Source organism: Theropithecus gelada, chromosome 8, assembly GCF_003255815.1.
Source record: "Theropithecus gelada isolate Dixy chromosome 8, Tgel_1.0, whole genome shotgun sequence".
Taxonomy (NCBI): domain Eukaryota; kingdom Metazoa; phylum Chordata; class Mammalia; order Primates; family Cercopithecidae; genus Theropithecus; species Theropithecus gelada.
The window spans coordinates 146,045,440-146,061,104 of record NC_037676.1 but is presented as its reverse complement, the minus strand read 5'-3'; the positions used below and the strand labels follow the sequence as shown (position 1 = coordinate 146,061,104).

At 59.9% G+C, this 15,665-nt stretch overlaps 1 protein-coding gene across 10 annotated transcripts; it reads left to right on the top strand.

Annotated features, from left to right (window-relative positions):
* Positions 1-1,883: 1,883 nt before the first annotated feature.
* PUF60 (poly(U) binding splicing factor 60) lies at positions 1,884-15,322 on the top strand. 10 transcript variants are annotated; one of them, XM_025394017.1, is made up of 12 exons: positions 1,884-2,626; positions 7,384-7,470; positions 9,764-9,859; positions 9,985-10,074; positions 10,964-11,014; positions 13,147-13,308; positions 13,396-13,488; positions 13,606-13,819; positions 13,899-14,089; positions 14,217-14,352; positions 14,547-14,782; positions 14,880-15,322. In XM_025394017.1, exons 1-12 carry the CDS (start codon positions 2,603-2,605, stop codon positions 15,177-15,179), a joined length of 1,680 nt encoding a protein of 559 aa, XP_025249802.1. In that variant the 5' UTR covers positions 1,884-2,602; the 3' UTR covers positions 15,180-15,322. The 10 variants fall into 10 exon arrangements, with proteins under 10 accessions (XP_025249802.1, XP_025249804.1, XP_025249803.1 ...); XM_025394018.1 differs by having other exon boundaries at positions 2,526-2,626; positions 7,387-7,470; XM_025394022.1 differs by lacking the exon at positions 1,884-2,626 and adding an exon at positions 2,795-2,925.
* The last annotated feature ends 343 nt before the right edge of the window (positions 15,323-15,665 follow it).

Sequence of the window (15,665 nt, the reverse complement as noted above, 5' to 3'; positions counted from 1 at the left end):
TGTCATTTTCTTCTAGTTCTGAGAACTCTTGTGCCTTTCTGAATTCTGACTCTTTACCTATGATCTCTTCTGTTTTATTCTTTGCCCCATTACTTTGGCAATTTTCAATGATGTGTCTTGATATACAACTTGCCTTTCACCCATTGTTCAGGAAACATGACTGTTTGGTTCTAGGAAATTTTCGTGATTTATCTCTTTGTTGATTTCTCTCATTTCCTTATTTTCTGGACAATTTATTTAGATGTTGGGTTTCTGTTTCTTGGGTTTTTATTTTTTGTTTTTGTTTTTTGAGACAGGATTTGGCTCTGTCACCCAGGCTGGAGGGCAGTGGTATGATCACAGGGCACTGCAGCCTCCACCTTCTGGGCTCCAGCAATGCTCTCACCTTAGCCTCCCTACTAGCTAGGACTACAGGCCTGTGCCACCATGCCCAGCTGGTTTTTTTAAATTATTTTTTGTAGAGATGTGGCCTCGCTATATTGCCCAAGCTGGTCTTGAACCCCTGGGTCCAAGCGATCCTCCTGCCTCAGCCTCCTGAAGTGCTGGAAAGGCAGGTATGAGCCACTGTGCCTGACCTGGACTTCTCTTTTGAGATGCAGTCATGGTGGTGGAAACAACACAGGCTCTGGAGCCATTCTACTGCTCCCTGCCTTGTGATGTTGCCCATCAGTAAAAATGGGGATAACAGCTGTACCCATTGCGTAGCACTGGGTTGTGAGGATCCCATGAGTGAATGTGTGTAAGAACAGTGCTGGGCACCATGCACCCTGCGTGCACGTTACTGTCAAGGGAAGCTGTTCCCAGAGGGTGGTGCCTGTGGCTTCCCCTGGTGGTGGTGGTGGACCAGCCCCCCACCACCCATCCACCCCCTCCATTGTGGAGGCCTTGTGTGCCAGGCTGGCCCTAAGGGCACCCACCTGTTATTGCTATTCTGTTTTCCAGCTATCTGGTTCTGTCATTATACATTCTGGAAGACTTCATCTTAAAAAGCCTATTGAATTGCTCTTTCCCCTCATGTTTTATTTCTAAGAGCTCGTTCTCATCCTGAGTGTTCTTTCTCTATAGCCCCCAGTTCCTTTTTATTGCCTGTAATACCTCTAATATCTCTGAGAATGGCATTTTAGTTTTCATTTTTCTTTGGCTTCCTTTATTGTCTCTGTTTCTTCTGAGTCCCTTTGCTTCTTTCTCAGGTGTCTGGTGATCCTGGGCTGTCCAGTTGCTTTTAAGAATGAGATGCTTTTAGTGGCTGGGGCTTATGGCCTGGTGAGCTTCGAGGCCAGGGATCTGGCTGGGCCATTCTACTGGGCAACCCTCTGCCCCTAGCTGCCCTGCCAGTCTTTTCTTTTGAGCTGGGAGCTGCAGCAGAAAGGAGCCCTCCTCTCTGAGGAGGCTGATGGCATGTCGGTGGTCAGACCCAGCCCAGGGGGTGGAGGTAAGGCAAGGACCCAGAGTCTCACTTATTCCCAGGCTTTCAGACAGAGCCTTGCTTGAGCAGGGCCTCAGAGCTCCTCTCCCAGAGTTCACGTCTCAGCCACTGCACTGCCTGCCAGCCCCGGTGGGTATGGACAGAGGTCTGGGGTTTCCTTTCTGTAGCTGTGCTTTCACCCACGACCCTCAGACACCGGCCTCCATGGCCGCGTGGGCTGGAGTAGCTCTCACTGTCCATCTTCCTCCAGCTCTACAATATCCCAGCTCTTTGCCCTTGCAGGGTTTGTCTTTATAAAACCCCTTTCCTATAATTTCAGAGGGTTTCAGGAGGAAGGTGGGGAATATGCTGCCCTATTTAAGTAGAGGTGTCTGCATTAAATTCTAAACGTTCCCAGGGTTGAAAGGAGGCCTGCCCGGGATGCCTTGTGGCCTCAGGCACTGAAGGTGCCTGAGCTTACAGATGTGGCTTCTTCAGATGACCGAGTTGGGGTCTCGGGACTGGGTGCAGCAGATGGCAAATGTCCAGGACGGGCAGCTTTCCCAGCAGTACTGATAAACACTTTGGGTCATGAAAGCCAGTTCAGGTACTAAGGGGGCCTGTAGCCTGCGGGCCTAGTGACTGATGTCAGCCAACCTACGGTCATCTGTTCCCTGGAAGGAGAAAAGGCTGCCAATTGAACGAGGTTTCCCGGCCCCAAGGATGTCGCGACGCGGGGACGAAGCATCTCACGACGTGAGCCTGAAACACACGGGCCTTTCATCACCCGAGACTCCTCCAGTCCAGGAGGGTCCCGCTCTTTCCCCTGCCTCCCGGAGGAGAGCCTCTGGATGACACCCGCGACGGCGTTTTCTCCAAAAAAGGCAGAGAAGAGAAGCTCAGTAGTGGCCGCAAGGGCGAGGGGCAGCGAGGGCCACCACGCGGCGAGAAACGCCCGGCTCGAGTACCGCGACGCGCGCCCCCGGACGCCCATGTTGCACGGACCCCTCCCTTCGCCCGGCCAAGGGCACACCCCTTCCGTCGCCCCTCCCGCGGGCGTTAACCGTCCCTCCCCGCCCCGGAAGCGCGTTCTTACCTCCTTCCTCGCGAGAGTTCCGTGCGCCGGCGCCCAGATCGCGCGAGACCGCGGAAGGAGCAGGAGTGGGTGGTGCGCGCGGCGGCCGCGACGGACGCAAGATGGCGACGGCGACCATAGCTCTCGTAAGTGAGCCCCCCGTGACGCGGGCGGCCCTCAGCTTGCGGGGCCGGGTCGTCGGCCCAGCCTGGGCGCGGAGGGCCTCCCAAGAACGCGGCGGTCTTCCCAGGTCCCGCGCGGACTCCCTTGTGTCCCCGGGTCGCGTGAGGCGGGGGCGGGGCGGGTGCGCGCGGGCGGCCGGCTCGCGGCCTCAGCTTCCGGTCTGCGGACCCCAGCTTCCGGCGGGGCGGGGCGGCGCGGGGGCCCGGGCGCTGCATGTGGCCCGGGCGGGCGAGCCTAGCGGGGTCGCGTTCCTACCCGCTAGGTCCGGCAGGCGGGGGTCGTCGTCCTCCCTTTGCCGACGGGGATGTGCGCCGTGGTCACGACGGAAGCGGGTTCCTGGGGATGATGCGTGGGCCTTCAGGTTGATAGGATCAGAAGGGGACGGGATCTGTAGAAAGGGGTCTGCAGCTCAGAGCATGGGGTGGCCTTGGCTCACTACGCCTGCAGCTGTGAATTCGTTCTCCGGTGCTGTAGAGGGATATGGTTATCTCTATTCTCTTGTCTCCACTTGGGAAAGAAGGACGTGCTTTCTCATCCTACGGTTTTTGAGAAATCGCTCTGTGGGAGGATTTGGGGACACAATGGGGAACCAGACAGGCGGTCGGAGGTCTGGTGCCCACCAGAAGTAAGTTCCCACCCAGGGTACCATTTGCTGGGCTCCCGAGGGAACTGCGTGGGCATCCAGAGGAGTGAGTCGCCCCCTGCTCTGCTCAGTGCCCACCTCCCCGGGCAGGGCAGGCGTTATTAACGTAGGGGGAGAACATCCATGCACACAACACATGCGCGATGGAGTCTGGTCTTTCTTCCTCACCACTTAGCTTATAGGACTTAATCCCGTTTTGGACCTTTCTTAGCCACAGTTTACCCATTTATTACTTGCCACTCTCCCCCCAGCCCACATCCAGCGGGATGGGATGAGGTCTGTTTGAGAAGACAGCTTGAGCAAGTGGCTGAAGGCTGGACTGACAGGACCAGGGAGTGTCCTTAGACTGCCACTTCCAGGCCCCATAATAGGGGGAGAGAGGCATTTGCACAAGATACTAGCTTGCGAGGGCAGTCCGGTGTGTGATTCACAGGGCTGGCTAACTCCACTTTTTCTATCGTGTTTTCTCTTGAAGCCACAGGAGTAAGTGAGCTTTGAGGGGCACTCTAGAGGGAAAGGAAATAAGGGTTAAGAGCCTGGTGACTGTCTCCAGGAAGCAGAGAGTTGATGGTGAAGGAGGAGGAGGCTCAGAGACAAGTACTGGACACCTGGGAAGGTGGAGGAGGAGAATGGATGCCTCACTCCCCAAGCATCCGCAGAACAGCGCCCTGTGGTCATGAGGGTTAAATGGGGGCTCAGGTCTGCTGTGGCATGGTGCCAGATAGTTGGTGTCATTGTTGAGTTGGACGTGGGTCATAACTGACGCCATGAACAGGTTCTCAGTTGGGGTGTTTGTTGCCATCCAAATTCTGTTGGGGTTAATACATGCTTTTTCATTGCATCAGGCTCCAGGAATGAGCTGTAGCCTGTGGTCTAACCCATTCCTCTTTTCATCACTGGGATGGAAAGGCTTCTAGAAGGGTTATCTGTTCCCCACCATCCTGGTTGGGCACAGTGATGAGAGCCTGCCCTCTGTCTCATGCTGTTTCGGCTCTTATGGGAGGTTGAATGGAGCGGCTGAACTTAGTAGACAGTGGCCTGGTGGAGAAGGAAGCCAGAAGATGCCAAAGGGCTTTCCCTCCCATGGGCACGCCTTCTGCCTGGTGGCTGCAGAATGAGGCCGGCTGCCTCTTCGCAGCAAGGGTAGGTCTTCTGGGTGCATCTTTTCACTTTGGCACGTGGCTCCATTATTCACTTCTCTGACAGCCCAAACGGCTTTCATTTGGGGTCATCACCCTTGGGGTCCCAGTTGCTTTCTTCTGTAGGTCCCAGCCTGCAATGTCACCTCGTAGGCCCCCTGGATGCCGTGGCCTGGCACATCTCATAGCCACTTCTTTCTTATCCTGTGCTTTTTTAGCTTTCTTAGTACACACGGAAGTCGTCTTTGATTTCGGCATTCTTTGCTGGCAGCTGACACCAGGCTCCTGAGAGAGACATCCTTCTCTCTTGTCTGGTTTCTGCTGCCTCTGCAGTGCTCAGTGTGGAGCCTGGGCACGCAGTAAGCAGTGTTCATTGTGTGAAGGGAACTGACAGATAGAAAGCAGTGTCCTGCAGCCAGCTCTGTCCTGGGTATCTGACGCTAGATGTTAACAATACTGACGATTGCTGGAACCTGTGGCTTGCTTTGCTGCTTTTCATGTGCAGGGACTGCAGGTTGTGGGGTTACGCGGAGGGGTGGGGGGTGCCAGGATTTCACTAAATCTTCACAGTAGCCCTAGGAGACAGGCTGTCCCCCTTCCCAGCTGAGGAGCCTGAAGCCTTGGGACCTTCGGTCATTCGCTCCACATTACTTTTTGAGACGGAGTTTCGCTTTATCGCCCAGGCTGGAGTGCAGTGGCTGATCCCGGCTCACTGCAACCTCCACCTCCTGGGTTCAGACAATTCATGGTAGCACCTCAGCCTCCCCAGTAGCTGGGATTACAGGTGCCCGCCACCACGCCCAGCTAATTTTTGTATTTTTAGTAGAGATAAGGTTTCACCACGTTGGCCAGGCTGGTCTTCAACTCCTGACCTCAAGCAATCCATCTGCCTTGGCCTCCCAAAGTGTTGGGATTACAGGCGTGAGCCACTGTATCTGGACACATTACTTAAAAAAAAATTTTTTTTCATAGAGATGGCATCTTGCTATGTTACCCAGGCTGGTCTCAAGTGATCCTCCTACGTCAGTCTCCAAAGTGCTGGAGTTACAGGTGTGAGCCACCACGTCCAGCCCCTACATTGCTCTTCTTGTTTTCTGATGGAAATACTCCTCGTTGCTCTGGGCTGAGGAAAGGCGGTCCCAGAGTTGGCACCTCAGAGCCCCTCTGCTGCACCGCCCCTCAAAGGGGCTTCCCATTCCTCCGAGCACTGCTGCCTGGTGCTGGGGGCCATCGTGACCATAAAGCCGCCATTTTCATTGCCTAAAGATGGCAGTATGTGACTAGCTGCGATTATAAACACCACTTTCCTCCAGCCTCTCCCAGCGTCTGGTTAGCACAGAACCCTAAGCTCCATGCAGCTAGGAACTTCCATCTGCCAGGAATGGCGTGGGATGTCCTGTGTAGAATGCACCGGTGGGCCAGCTCTTCCCAAGAAAAAGTTTTTCTGAGCCACATCCCACTGTCAGCACTGTTGTGGTTCACTTGTTGGTTAGTGCAGTGATTTGGGGGAGCAGGAAGTTACGAAAGTGCCCCTCAGTTCACCCTGTTCACGGATATCTGGAGATGACCTGAAGTGATCTCTTCCTGTGGGCAGTGAGAGGCAGCCTTGGCTGGCACAGTGGACCACGCCTGTAGTGCCACCACTTTGGAGGTTGAGATAGGTGGATTGTTTGAGACCAGCTTGGGCAACATGGAGACCCCCATCTCTACCAAAAATACAAAAATTAGCTGCGTGTGGTGGCACATGCCTGTAGTCACAGGAGGTGGAGGTTGCAGTGAGCTGTGGTTGCACCACCCTCACAGCCAGACCCTGTCTCAAAAAAAAGAGGCAGCCTCTCCTCTGGCTGTGCATGCAGTGGGAGGGGCCATTGTTTCCAGGGTACGGTGTCTAGGCAGCGTGGGGCTGAGTTGGGCAGCTAGAGCACACCAGTGCCGGCAGCATCGGGATTAGCTCGCGGCACGGGCTGGGTTGGCCTTCCCCAGTGCAGCTGGGCTTGTGCTGCTGCCCCTCCTCTGGAGGCTGGAGGACCTGGGACGCTCTGGTGGTTCAGCCCAGCCTCTGGCTTTGCGCACATGGCTCCAAGGGTGGGCACACTGATCTCTTCTGTCCTTAGATACTGTGGGTCTCATCCTTGAGCTGGGAGCGGGTTGACTGCATGCTGCCTTGGTTCTTGTTGTGCATCCTCTGAGAAGGTAGAGTAGGTCTCAAGACCCTTCCACCATCTCCTGACCCCCACAACGTTACCCGTCTCCTGCCCGTGGCCTGCCTTTGCCCTGCCATCCCTCAAGACCATTGTGGAGTTGCTACTCCCTTCTGTGCCCCTCTAGGTGTGGGTTTTTCCCAGCGCAGAGGCCAAGCTCTTGGCCGTCCTCCTGGGAGACTGCTCTGGACGGTTCTGTTGCCAGGGAAGGGAGGCCTGCGTGTCCAGACCCCTGCCCACCATGCTGCTTAAAAGTGTCTTCAGGAGAGAACTGGGACCTGGGCTTGGCCAGAGCCTGTGGAAGGCGCTGGGGCTGGGGCTGAGTTGTGGGCTGGCCAAGGTGTGTACGGGTTGCCAGGAAGGTACCCTTGCTGCCTCAGGAGGACATGGGGGACACCCAGCCGGTTCCTTTGACCATCCAGCCTGCTGGCAGGAGAGGATGGCTTTCTTTGCCTGGGCAGGAGCACAGTGCTCTCTATCCTCCTCCCTGCCCCTGCTTGGACTTGCTGGCAGCCCCGGCCCAGCCCAGGCTCCGCTCTGCTTCAGACCAGCTCCCTGGGCGTGCTGACGGGTGTGAAGCGAGGGCAGTTTGGGCTGGGGGGTCGTGTCGGAAATGCATCCTTGCCCGGCCTCCCTTGTTTATCTGTGAGGAGCTCAGCCCTTAGCTCGGGAGGAGAGCAGGCCTGGGCGGTGGGGTGGTGTGCCTGTCCGTTAAAACATCTCCTTCCTGCCTGCAGCAGGTCAATGGCCAGCAAGGAGGGGGGTCCGAGCCGGCGGCGGCGGCGGCAGTGGTGGCAGCGGGAGACAAATGGAAACCGCCACAGGTACTGACCTTAAGCATCCTCTCCCTCAGGCCCGCCCGCCCGCCTGCCTGCCTGTGCGTCCCTGGGCCCAGAGAGGGCTGGCTGGGGGCAGGGCGGGAGGAACCTCGGGAACCCTTCTCTGCCTCTGGGCAGACAACTGCCCGCAGGACCACGGCCCTCGCCCTGCGCCAGTCCTGCACCCTCCCCTCCCAGCCACTGAGCCAGCCTTTGCCCTCTGCATCTGCCCTGCTCCAAGCACCAGGCAGGGCCTGTTGACAGTCTGGCCGGGCGAGGATGCCGGGGCCTGGAGCTCACGTGTTCTTAGGCATCTTGCAGGAAGGGTGGACCAAGGTTTCTAGAACGTGCAGTGCTTTAGGAGCCAGAAATACGGATTTCATTTCAGACCTCTGTGTTTTACTTTAAATAAAACAACGAAGCAACGCGCACATCACAGCATGGGTCTGGCTGGGACTCAGCCCTCCCCATCTTTTTTCGGCCCCAGGCCCCAGAGTGGCTGCGGGTGGGTCTTGGCCTGTTCGATGGCCCAGCCTTGGGAGCGGGTCCTCTCGGAGGTGGAGCTGGGCCTGTGGCTGTGCAGTCGGTTCTTTGTGCTTCTCCATGGTAGTGCCCGCCTCTAGAGCATTCCAGCGGGGCCTCAGCAAGGTGGCCTGGGCGGCCTCTTGGGGCTGGGCCCTCCTCTTGGTCCCCCAGGCACGCTTAGGGGGTGGGACTGGGACATGGTATGCAGCCTGGATCCTGGGAGATGTGGGGGCTGGTGCTCCCTGGCCCTTGGCTGGCGCCCAGCCCACCATTGGTTGGTGGGAGAAGGGCCTTTTGTTTACCAAGACAAAGAGGAGATTGAAAAGTGTCTGGGGGTTGAGGGGATTGGCATTGATTACCATGGTGACAGCCTGTCTCTCAAGTCCCAGCCTCTGGCTCTTGGGCCCTCTTTCCCACTAAGGAGGAATGGGCTTGGGGCCAGCTGTGAGGGTGGCAAGGACAGGTCTAGTGTGAGCCGGACTGGGGCACCTGGTGCCACCCACAGCCAGCCTTTGACCTTCAGGGACTGGCTGGGGCTCCAGTTGCTTGGGGAGGGGTCTCCAGGGCTTTTGCTGTTTGAGCCTGGGCCAGCATCCCAGCACTTGGCAAGCAGGAGGGGGTTCTTGGGGCTTAGGCCAGCCTGTCCCTTCCTGCCTCCTGTGTCCCTCTGTCCTTGCTGGGAACCCTTCTCTCTTTTCTGCTATTCCTCAAGGCTGCATCTGGAAGTCTGGGAGGGCCCAGTTGGTGGGCCAGTGGTCTTTGTGCTTGCCGAGCTGGGGGACAGGCGCAGGCATGCTGTCTGCCCACCCCACACTCTGCTGGGCCTGCTGGCCATGCCTCCCTGCTCACGCAGCTGCATTCTTTCCTCTGCAAAAAGCTTAGAGATGGATTTTGACAGAAGGGATGTAAACATAGTCCTGGTTGGCATCAGCTTGGGTCTGCAGTGGCTGTGATTGCCCAAGGGCCTCCTGGTCCCCAGGCCCACCTGGCTGGGGCGCTGGTGGGTCTGCTCCTGGCTTCTCCCAGTGGGCCAGGCACAGCCCATGCAAGAGTGTGTGTGAGTGAGCTGGAGCCCTCTGCAGAGCTCATGTGGCCCGAGAGAGGCCTGTGTTCTCTGGGAGGTGTGCACAGTGCCTGTGGGGACTGGGGGTGGGCGGGGCGGGAGAACACTGTTGGGAGAGAGGCCCTTGTATTTGCTCCTTGGATGGCCCCTTGAAACTCCGGGGAAGCTGAGCCTGTGTCTGTGGCAGGGACTGTGAGGAATCCCAGAGGAGCCTGGGAGCAAGGAGTCCCAGAATGTCCAGAGAGCCCTGGCCCTTTTCTCCTGCCTTCCTGCCTTGGAGGACAGCTGAGGCTGGCCCTCCTGCAGGGCATGTGATAGCAGCTGTGGAGTCAGACTGACAACAAGGGCCTGGACCCCTTTCCTGCCTCCAGCTGTTTATCTTGGTGGCGCCCAAGGAGGCCACTGTGGCCTGGGCCCCACAACTGCTCAGGTTGGCCCAGGGCTTCCAGGGCACCTTCTTGCCTCTGTTTGTGTTCTACCCCATGGGTCCTGGGGGAGACAGCAGCCTGGGCTGGGGACAGCAATGTCAGAAGGGCAGGCCTGAGTCCAGGCCAGGCAGGGGATAGTCTGTGCTAAGGCCCTGTCTCTCTGGGAAGGGGCTGGGCCAGAGCCCGTGTGCAGTGTTTGGGAGACAGGTGGGGTGGCACTCCTGGGGCCATGTGAAAGAGAACTTGAGCTTGCTGTTGACAGATTCCCCTGCTCCCCTACCAGGGCACAGACTCCATCAAGATGGAGAATGGGCAGAGCACAGCCGCCAAGCTGGGGCTGCCTCCCCTGACGCCTGAGCAGCAGGAGGCCCTTCAGAAGGTGAGCACGGACCTCCCAGGGCACTGCAGGTGTGGGCTAGTCAACTGGGGGCAGGGGCAGGGTACGGGGCAGGCCTGTCTCCCATGGGCCGGGCCCCCAGTGCTCCTCACTGCCACCTCTCTCAGGCCAAGAAGTACGCCATGGAGCAGAGCATCAAGAGCGTGCTGGTGAAGCAGACCATCGCGCACCAGCAGCAGCAGCTCACCAACCTGCAGGTGAGCCCCAGCCGGAGCCTCTACCGCCCTCCCCACCACCACCACCATCTCCTCCTCTTCACGCTCTTCCTCCTCCTGTGCCTGCGGTCATCCCCGCAAGCTGTTACAGTACTCCGATTCTCAGACTCATGCTCGGGACCCCCGGGGTCCTCTCTGAGGCACGAGTGGCCCAGCCTTTCCCACCTGTTGCTCGCTGGAGCCCCTAAAGCGCCGCAGCCCCTTTCTTGGCTGCTTGGCTGCAGCTCTATCCTGTTCCCCTTGCTGGTCTTCACACTGTGGCCTCTGGTCTCCCCTGTGCTTCCCACCCCAGCTGTGCACAGCTGATGGTGGCAGCATGCAGGGCGTGGACCTCCCTGTCCCTGTGGCCTGGATAAGACTGCTCAGGCCCTCACCCCTGCAGTGAGTCCAGACCACCTGGGCTCAGCCCCAGGACTGAGGGGACAGTCTAGAGGCACCTGCCCTGGGGCCCTGCTTTAGGCCTGTGGCCGGAGGCTGCGATACCTTCGTGGGAAGAGGCCGGTGTGAGGCCGACAGGTTCCTGGGCCTCGAGCCTCACGCCCCCTGCCCAGCCCTCAGACATTCACGCTGCCAGGAGTTGTCCTGGCCGTACACTGTGCTCCACTGCCCTCCTCCCTCCCTCCCTCCCTCCCTCCCTCCCTCCCTCCCTTCCTTTCTGCCCCGGCCAGCCCAGCTGCAAGGCTGCAGGGCGGGGCACATGGGGCGCTGCGGCCCCCCTGGGCAGGTGCCGGCGGCCGGCAGTGTGGGAAGGCAGGCGGCCTCCCTGGCAGGGCGGGGACTCCGGGCCTTGCCGCTGTCTGCGTGAGGTGTTGACGAGAGCGGGAGACTGCTCGGCTCCAACAGACTGAACTCTGTCTTTACTGTCTTTCAGATGGCAGCAGTGACAATGGGCTTTGGAGATCCTCTCTCACCTTTGCAATCGGTCAATAGAAATGCTCACTTCTTCCGGGGCTCATGTCCTTAGTCAGGGCTAGAGGGGGGCAGTGCAGCCCACGTGCTGGGGACCTTGCTCCCCTGGCCGGCCCTGCCCGCCAGCTCTGGACGAGCGCAGCAGAGCGCCAGGCGTGGTGGGGCCAGTGGTGTGGGCACCCACCCGGGACCGCCCCTGGGGAGGCCTCCATCTGCTCTGAGGGCCCACCTTAAAACTAATCGGCCAGGTAACTGCGGAGGGCAGCCGGCCAGGGCGGGTAGCTGCCGGCACCAGGCCCGTCTGTGCCCACGCCACCTGCACGCACGGGGTGCGCCTACGGCTTCCAGCCCCGTCAGTCTCCAGGCTGCCTGGCTCTTCGGTTGGGGTCAGGCCCCTGAGGAGAGAGGGGTCCTAACTCATGGCCCCATCAGACCCTGGAGGGAGGATGGATGGATGGGGTGGGGGTGGGGGGACCCAAGCGAGCAAGGGAAGGGCAAGCAGGGCCTTGTGCCTGGCTGTCAGCAAGGGCAGAGACCATGCAGCCAGGGCGGAGGAGGCAGGGGCCACGGCTATGGCCTTCGCTGTGGTGGGCAAAGGAGTCCGGGAAGGAGGTGCCCCTCCCTTCCCCCAGAGGCAGGCTCAGGAGGAGGCCAGGCCCCATCTTGGGGATCCTGAGGGGAAGATGTGGCCCCTTCTCTGGGAGCCTCTATTCAGAGGGGGCATCCCTGTGTGTGTGGCTCCCATGGGGCAACACACGCCTTGTTCTCTCTGGGAAGCATCTGAATGGGAATCTGGGCTGGGGGTCTGGTCAGGGAGAGAGCTCTTGACCTGCCTGGGGGTGGGGCCCCACACTGAAAAGGAGACACAGCCCTGTCTTGGGGGAACATGACCTGAGGGACAAGCCTGGTCTTGTGTCTGGGGAGCCTGCTGACTGAGGGGGATGTGATTCCACCTTTGGGGGGCCTTGCTCTGAGTGGGGAGCCTGAGGTCTGTTAGGGGGCCCAGTTTAAGGAGAACACCGTCTCATTTTCAGGGAATGCCTAGTTTGAAGGAAGATGTCTCACCTTGGGAAGTCCCTTGATGTGGAGAGATGCTTCCAGGCCCCTCTCCATGGGATGGGGAGGTTCAGCCTGTATTAGGCCTGCCGATGTCTAAAGAGGGAAACTGGTCTCTGGCCACAAGGCCTTGTGTGGAGAGGGGCAGGGCCTGGCTCCAGCTGCCTGCTTTGCCTGCCCTGGCCCACAGTCTCCCTGTGGCCCACTGTGTGTGGCTCTGGAAGTCCCCAGCCTGGCACGTCTCCTGTGAGGTGGCAGGGGCGAGAACCCGTCCCTGAGGGTGTGGGGAGGTCCCTCAGCATAATAGCCAAGCTCACAGCCAAGGCCCTGGATCAGCTAGGCCTGTCACCTCACCAGCTCCAAGGAGCCTGAAGGCTTCTCTTAGGGTCTCTGCTACCTCATGGTGCCCCCGGGGGCCAGGCCAGTGGTCTCGCCTGGGCCCGCTCTCGGCTGTGGGCACGGGCTCCAGGCAGCTCCTTTGTGAGGAGTTGCAGGGTACTGGGAAGGCGCAGCATGAGCCCCTACCGGAGTTGGCCCTGCATGAGCAGCTGCTCCTCGTTCTTTCTTCAGGGAGCCCCCATCTGGCTCCTCAGCTCCTCCCCGGGGTCTCTTCTGGGCAGTGGCTGCCCTGTCTTCTGACCTCCTCTCTTCTGGCCACCAAACCAGTGGGTCCCTCCAGCTTGGATGGCTCCTCCTTCCCTCTTCTGTCGTGGTCCTTGGCTGGGACGGTGGGAAGATCTCCCAGCCCAGCCTGGGATACCCAGCCCCCAGACTGGAGGGGTGGTCTGGGTGGGAGGGCGCACAGCCCTGCCTCCTGACCATCTGTCGGCTTTGCTGCCACAATCTGCCTGGGACCTTGGCGGGCTGGGGTGCGTCCTGTCCTGCCGCTGGGCCTGGCCTGCCTTCTTTGGGTGGCGGGGTCCTGCGACCCCCTCACCCTGACTGCAGGGATGGAGCGCGCACCTCCCTGCCATGTGGGGAGCCCTCCCCACAGCAGGGCTGAGTGGGTGGGCCAGGAGGGGAGTGGGCTGCCCAGCCTCCTGCCGCCCCTGACGAGCCAGCGGTTCTCTCCCCTCTGTCCTGCTGCAGATGGCGGCTCAGCGGCAGCGGGCGCTGGCCATCATGTGCCGTGTCTATGTGGGCTCCATCTACTACGAGCTGGGGGAGGACACCATCCGCCAGGCCTTTGCCCCCTTTGGTCCCATCAAGAGCATCGACATGTCCTGGGACTCTGTCACCATGAAGCACAAGGTCAGCAGGCTTGGTCTGCCCTGGCCACTTAGGGCTTGCCCCCACCCCTGGGCTCGCGCAGCCTGACAGGTGTGTCCTTGTGTCTAGGGTTTTGCCTTCGTGGAGTATGAGGTCCCTGAAGCTGCACAGCTGGCCTTGGAGCAGATGAACTCGGTGATGCTGGGGGGCAGGAATATCAAGGTGAGGCGGGGAGCCAAGGCCTTGATCCCACAGGCGTGCAGGGCTGCCCCTCCATAGAAGTCTTTTGTGACCGGGCCTGGGTTGACAGGTCTCTCCATCTCACCCACTCTTCCCCAGGTGGGCAGACCCAGCAACATAGGGCAGGCCCAGCCCATCATAGACCAGCTGGCTGAGGAGGCACGGGCCTTCAACCGCATCTACGTGGCCTCTGTGCACCAGGACCTCTCAGACGATGACATTAAGAGTGTGTTTGAGGCCTTTGGCAAGATCAAGTCTTGCACACTGGCCCGGGACCCCACAACTGGCAAGCACAAGGGCTATGGCTTCATTGGTGAGCTGGGGCGGCTGAGGCGGGATGGGGGCCACCTGAGGCTGGGGCTGGCCCTGCTCACTGCTGCTACTGCCCACAGAGTACGAGAAGGCCCAGTCGTCCCAAGATGCTGTGTCCTCCATGAACCTCTTTGATCTCGGTGGCCAGTACTTGCGGGTGGGCAAGGCCGTCACACCGCCCATGCCCCTACTCACACCGGCCACGCCTGGAGGCCTCCCACCTGCTGCTGCTGTGGCAGCTGCTGCAGCCACTGCCAAGATCACAGCTCAGGTGAGGGCCCACATATCTGTGTCAGCTTGAGGGTGGGCGGGCCGGGCCCTGATTCCTTGGAGACTGATTCAGGGTGGTCTTGAGTAGCCAGACCAGGGACTGAGCATGGTGACCTTTTGGGTTGCAGGAAGCAGTGGCCGGAGCAGCAGTGTTGGGTACCCTGGGCACACCTGGACTGGTGTCCCCAGCACTGACCCTGGCCCAGCCCCTGGGGACTTTGCCCCAGGCTGTCATGGCTGCCCAGGCACCTGGAGTCATCACAGGTGAGTCCAAGTGGTACCAGATCCTTTCCTCTTCTGTCCTGGCATCTCTAGGCTCGCTGCCCTCAGCTGCCTGGCCCTGTTGGTCTGGCCGAAACCCTCTGAGCCCAGGGCAGGCCATGGCTGGTCAGTTCTGTGCCTTTCTGGGAAGGAGGGTGGTAGGGAGTGACTGATGGACCTGAGTGGTTTTCCTGCAGGTGTGACCCCAGCCCGTCCTCCTATTCCGGTCACCATCCCCTCAGTGGGAGTGGTGAACCCCATCCTGGCCAGCCCTCCGACGCTGGGTCTCCTGGAGCCCAAGAAGGAGAAGGAAGAAGAGGAGTTGTTTCCCGAGTCAGAGCGGCCAGAGATGCTGAGCGAGCAGGAGCACATGAGCATCTCGGGCAGCAGCGCCCGCCACATGGTGATGCAGAAGCTGCTCCGCAAACAGGAGGTAGGCAGAGGGGTGGGGTGGTGGCCAGCGGGGAGGTGGGGGAGGTAGGGGGCAGGGCCGCAGCACTCAGCTGTCTCCCCTCGCCCCGGCCCCACAGTCCACAGTGATGGTTCTGCGCAACATGGTGGACCCCAAGGACATCGATGATGACCTGGAAGGGGAGGTGACAGAGGAGTGTGGCAAGTTCGGGGCCGTGAACCGCGTCATCATCTACCAAGAGAAACAAGGCGAGGAGGAAGATGCGGAAATCATTGTCAAGATCTTTGTGGAGTTTTCCATAGCCTCCGAGACTCATAAGGCCATCCAGGCCCTCAATGGGCGCTGGTTTGCTGGCCGCAAGGTGGTGGCTGAAGTGTACGACCAGGAGCGTTTTGATAACAGTGACCTCTCTGCGTGACATTGGCCCCTCTCCCCGGACTTGCACTTGTTCCTTGTTTCCTCTGGGTTTTATAGTGATACAGTGGTGTCCCCGGGGCCAGGCGCACTGTGCCCAGCCCGGCCTATAGTGCGGATAAAGGTGCGGATGCTGCTGGCCCTGAACGTCCGTGTGTCTGCCATCGGTCCTGTCACCCATCCTGGGTGTGTGTCCTTAGGGGGTCTAGGGCGAGGAGGCCGGAGTGGGGGTGGTCTCTGGACCTGCTTCGTGGAAGCAGGCGGGGCCCGCCGTGGGGCGAGACCTGGGCAGGGGGTTGGATCCCTGGGCTCCGTCCCGCGGGTGGCGGCAGCTAGGTGGGCGGGGCTGCCTGGGGCGCCGGGCGCTCGGGCGCGGGCTCGCAGCCGTCCCCGCAGGGTGGTGTTGACAGAAGGACACCGCGACCCGCCGGACAGCGCGCGCTGCCAGTGTGCTTTTGTGCCGTAGAGTCGGTCGTCCAAGGCGAGGGAG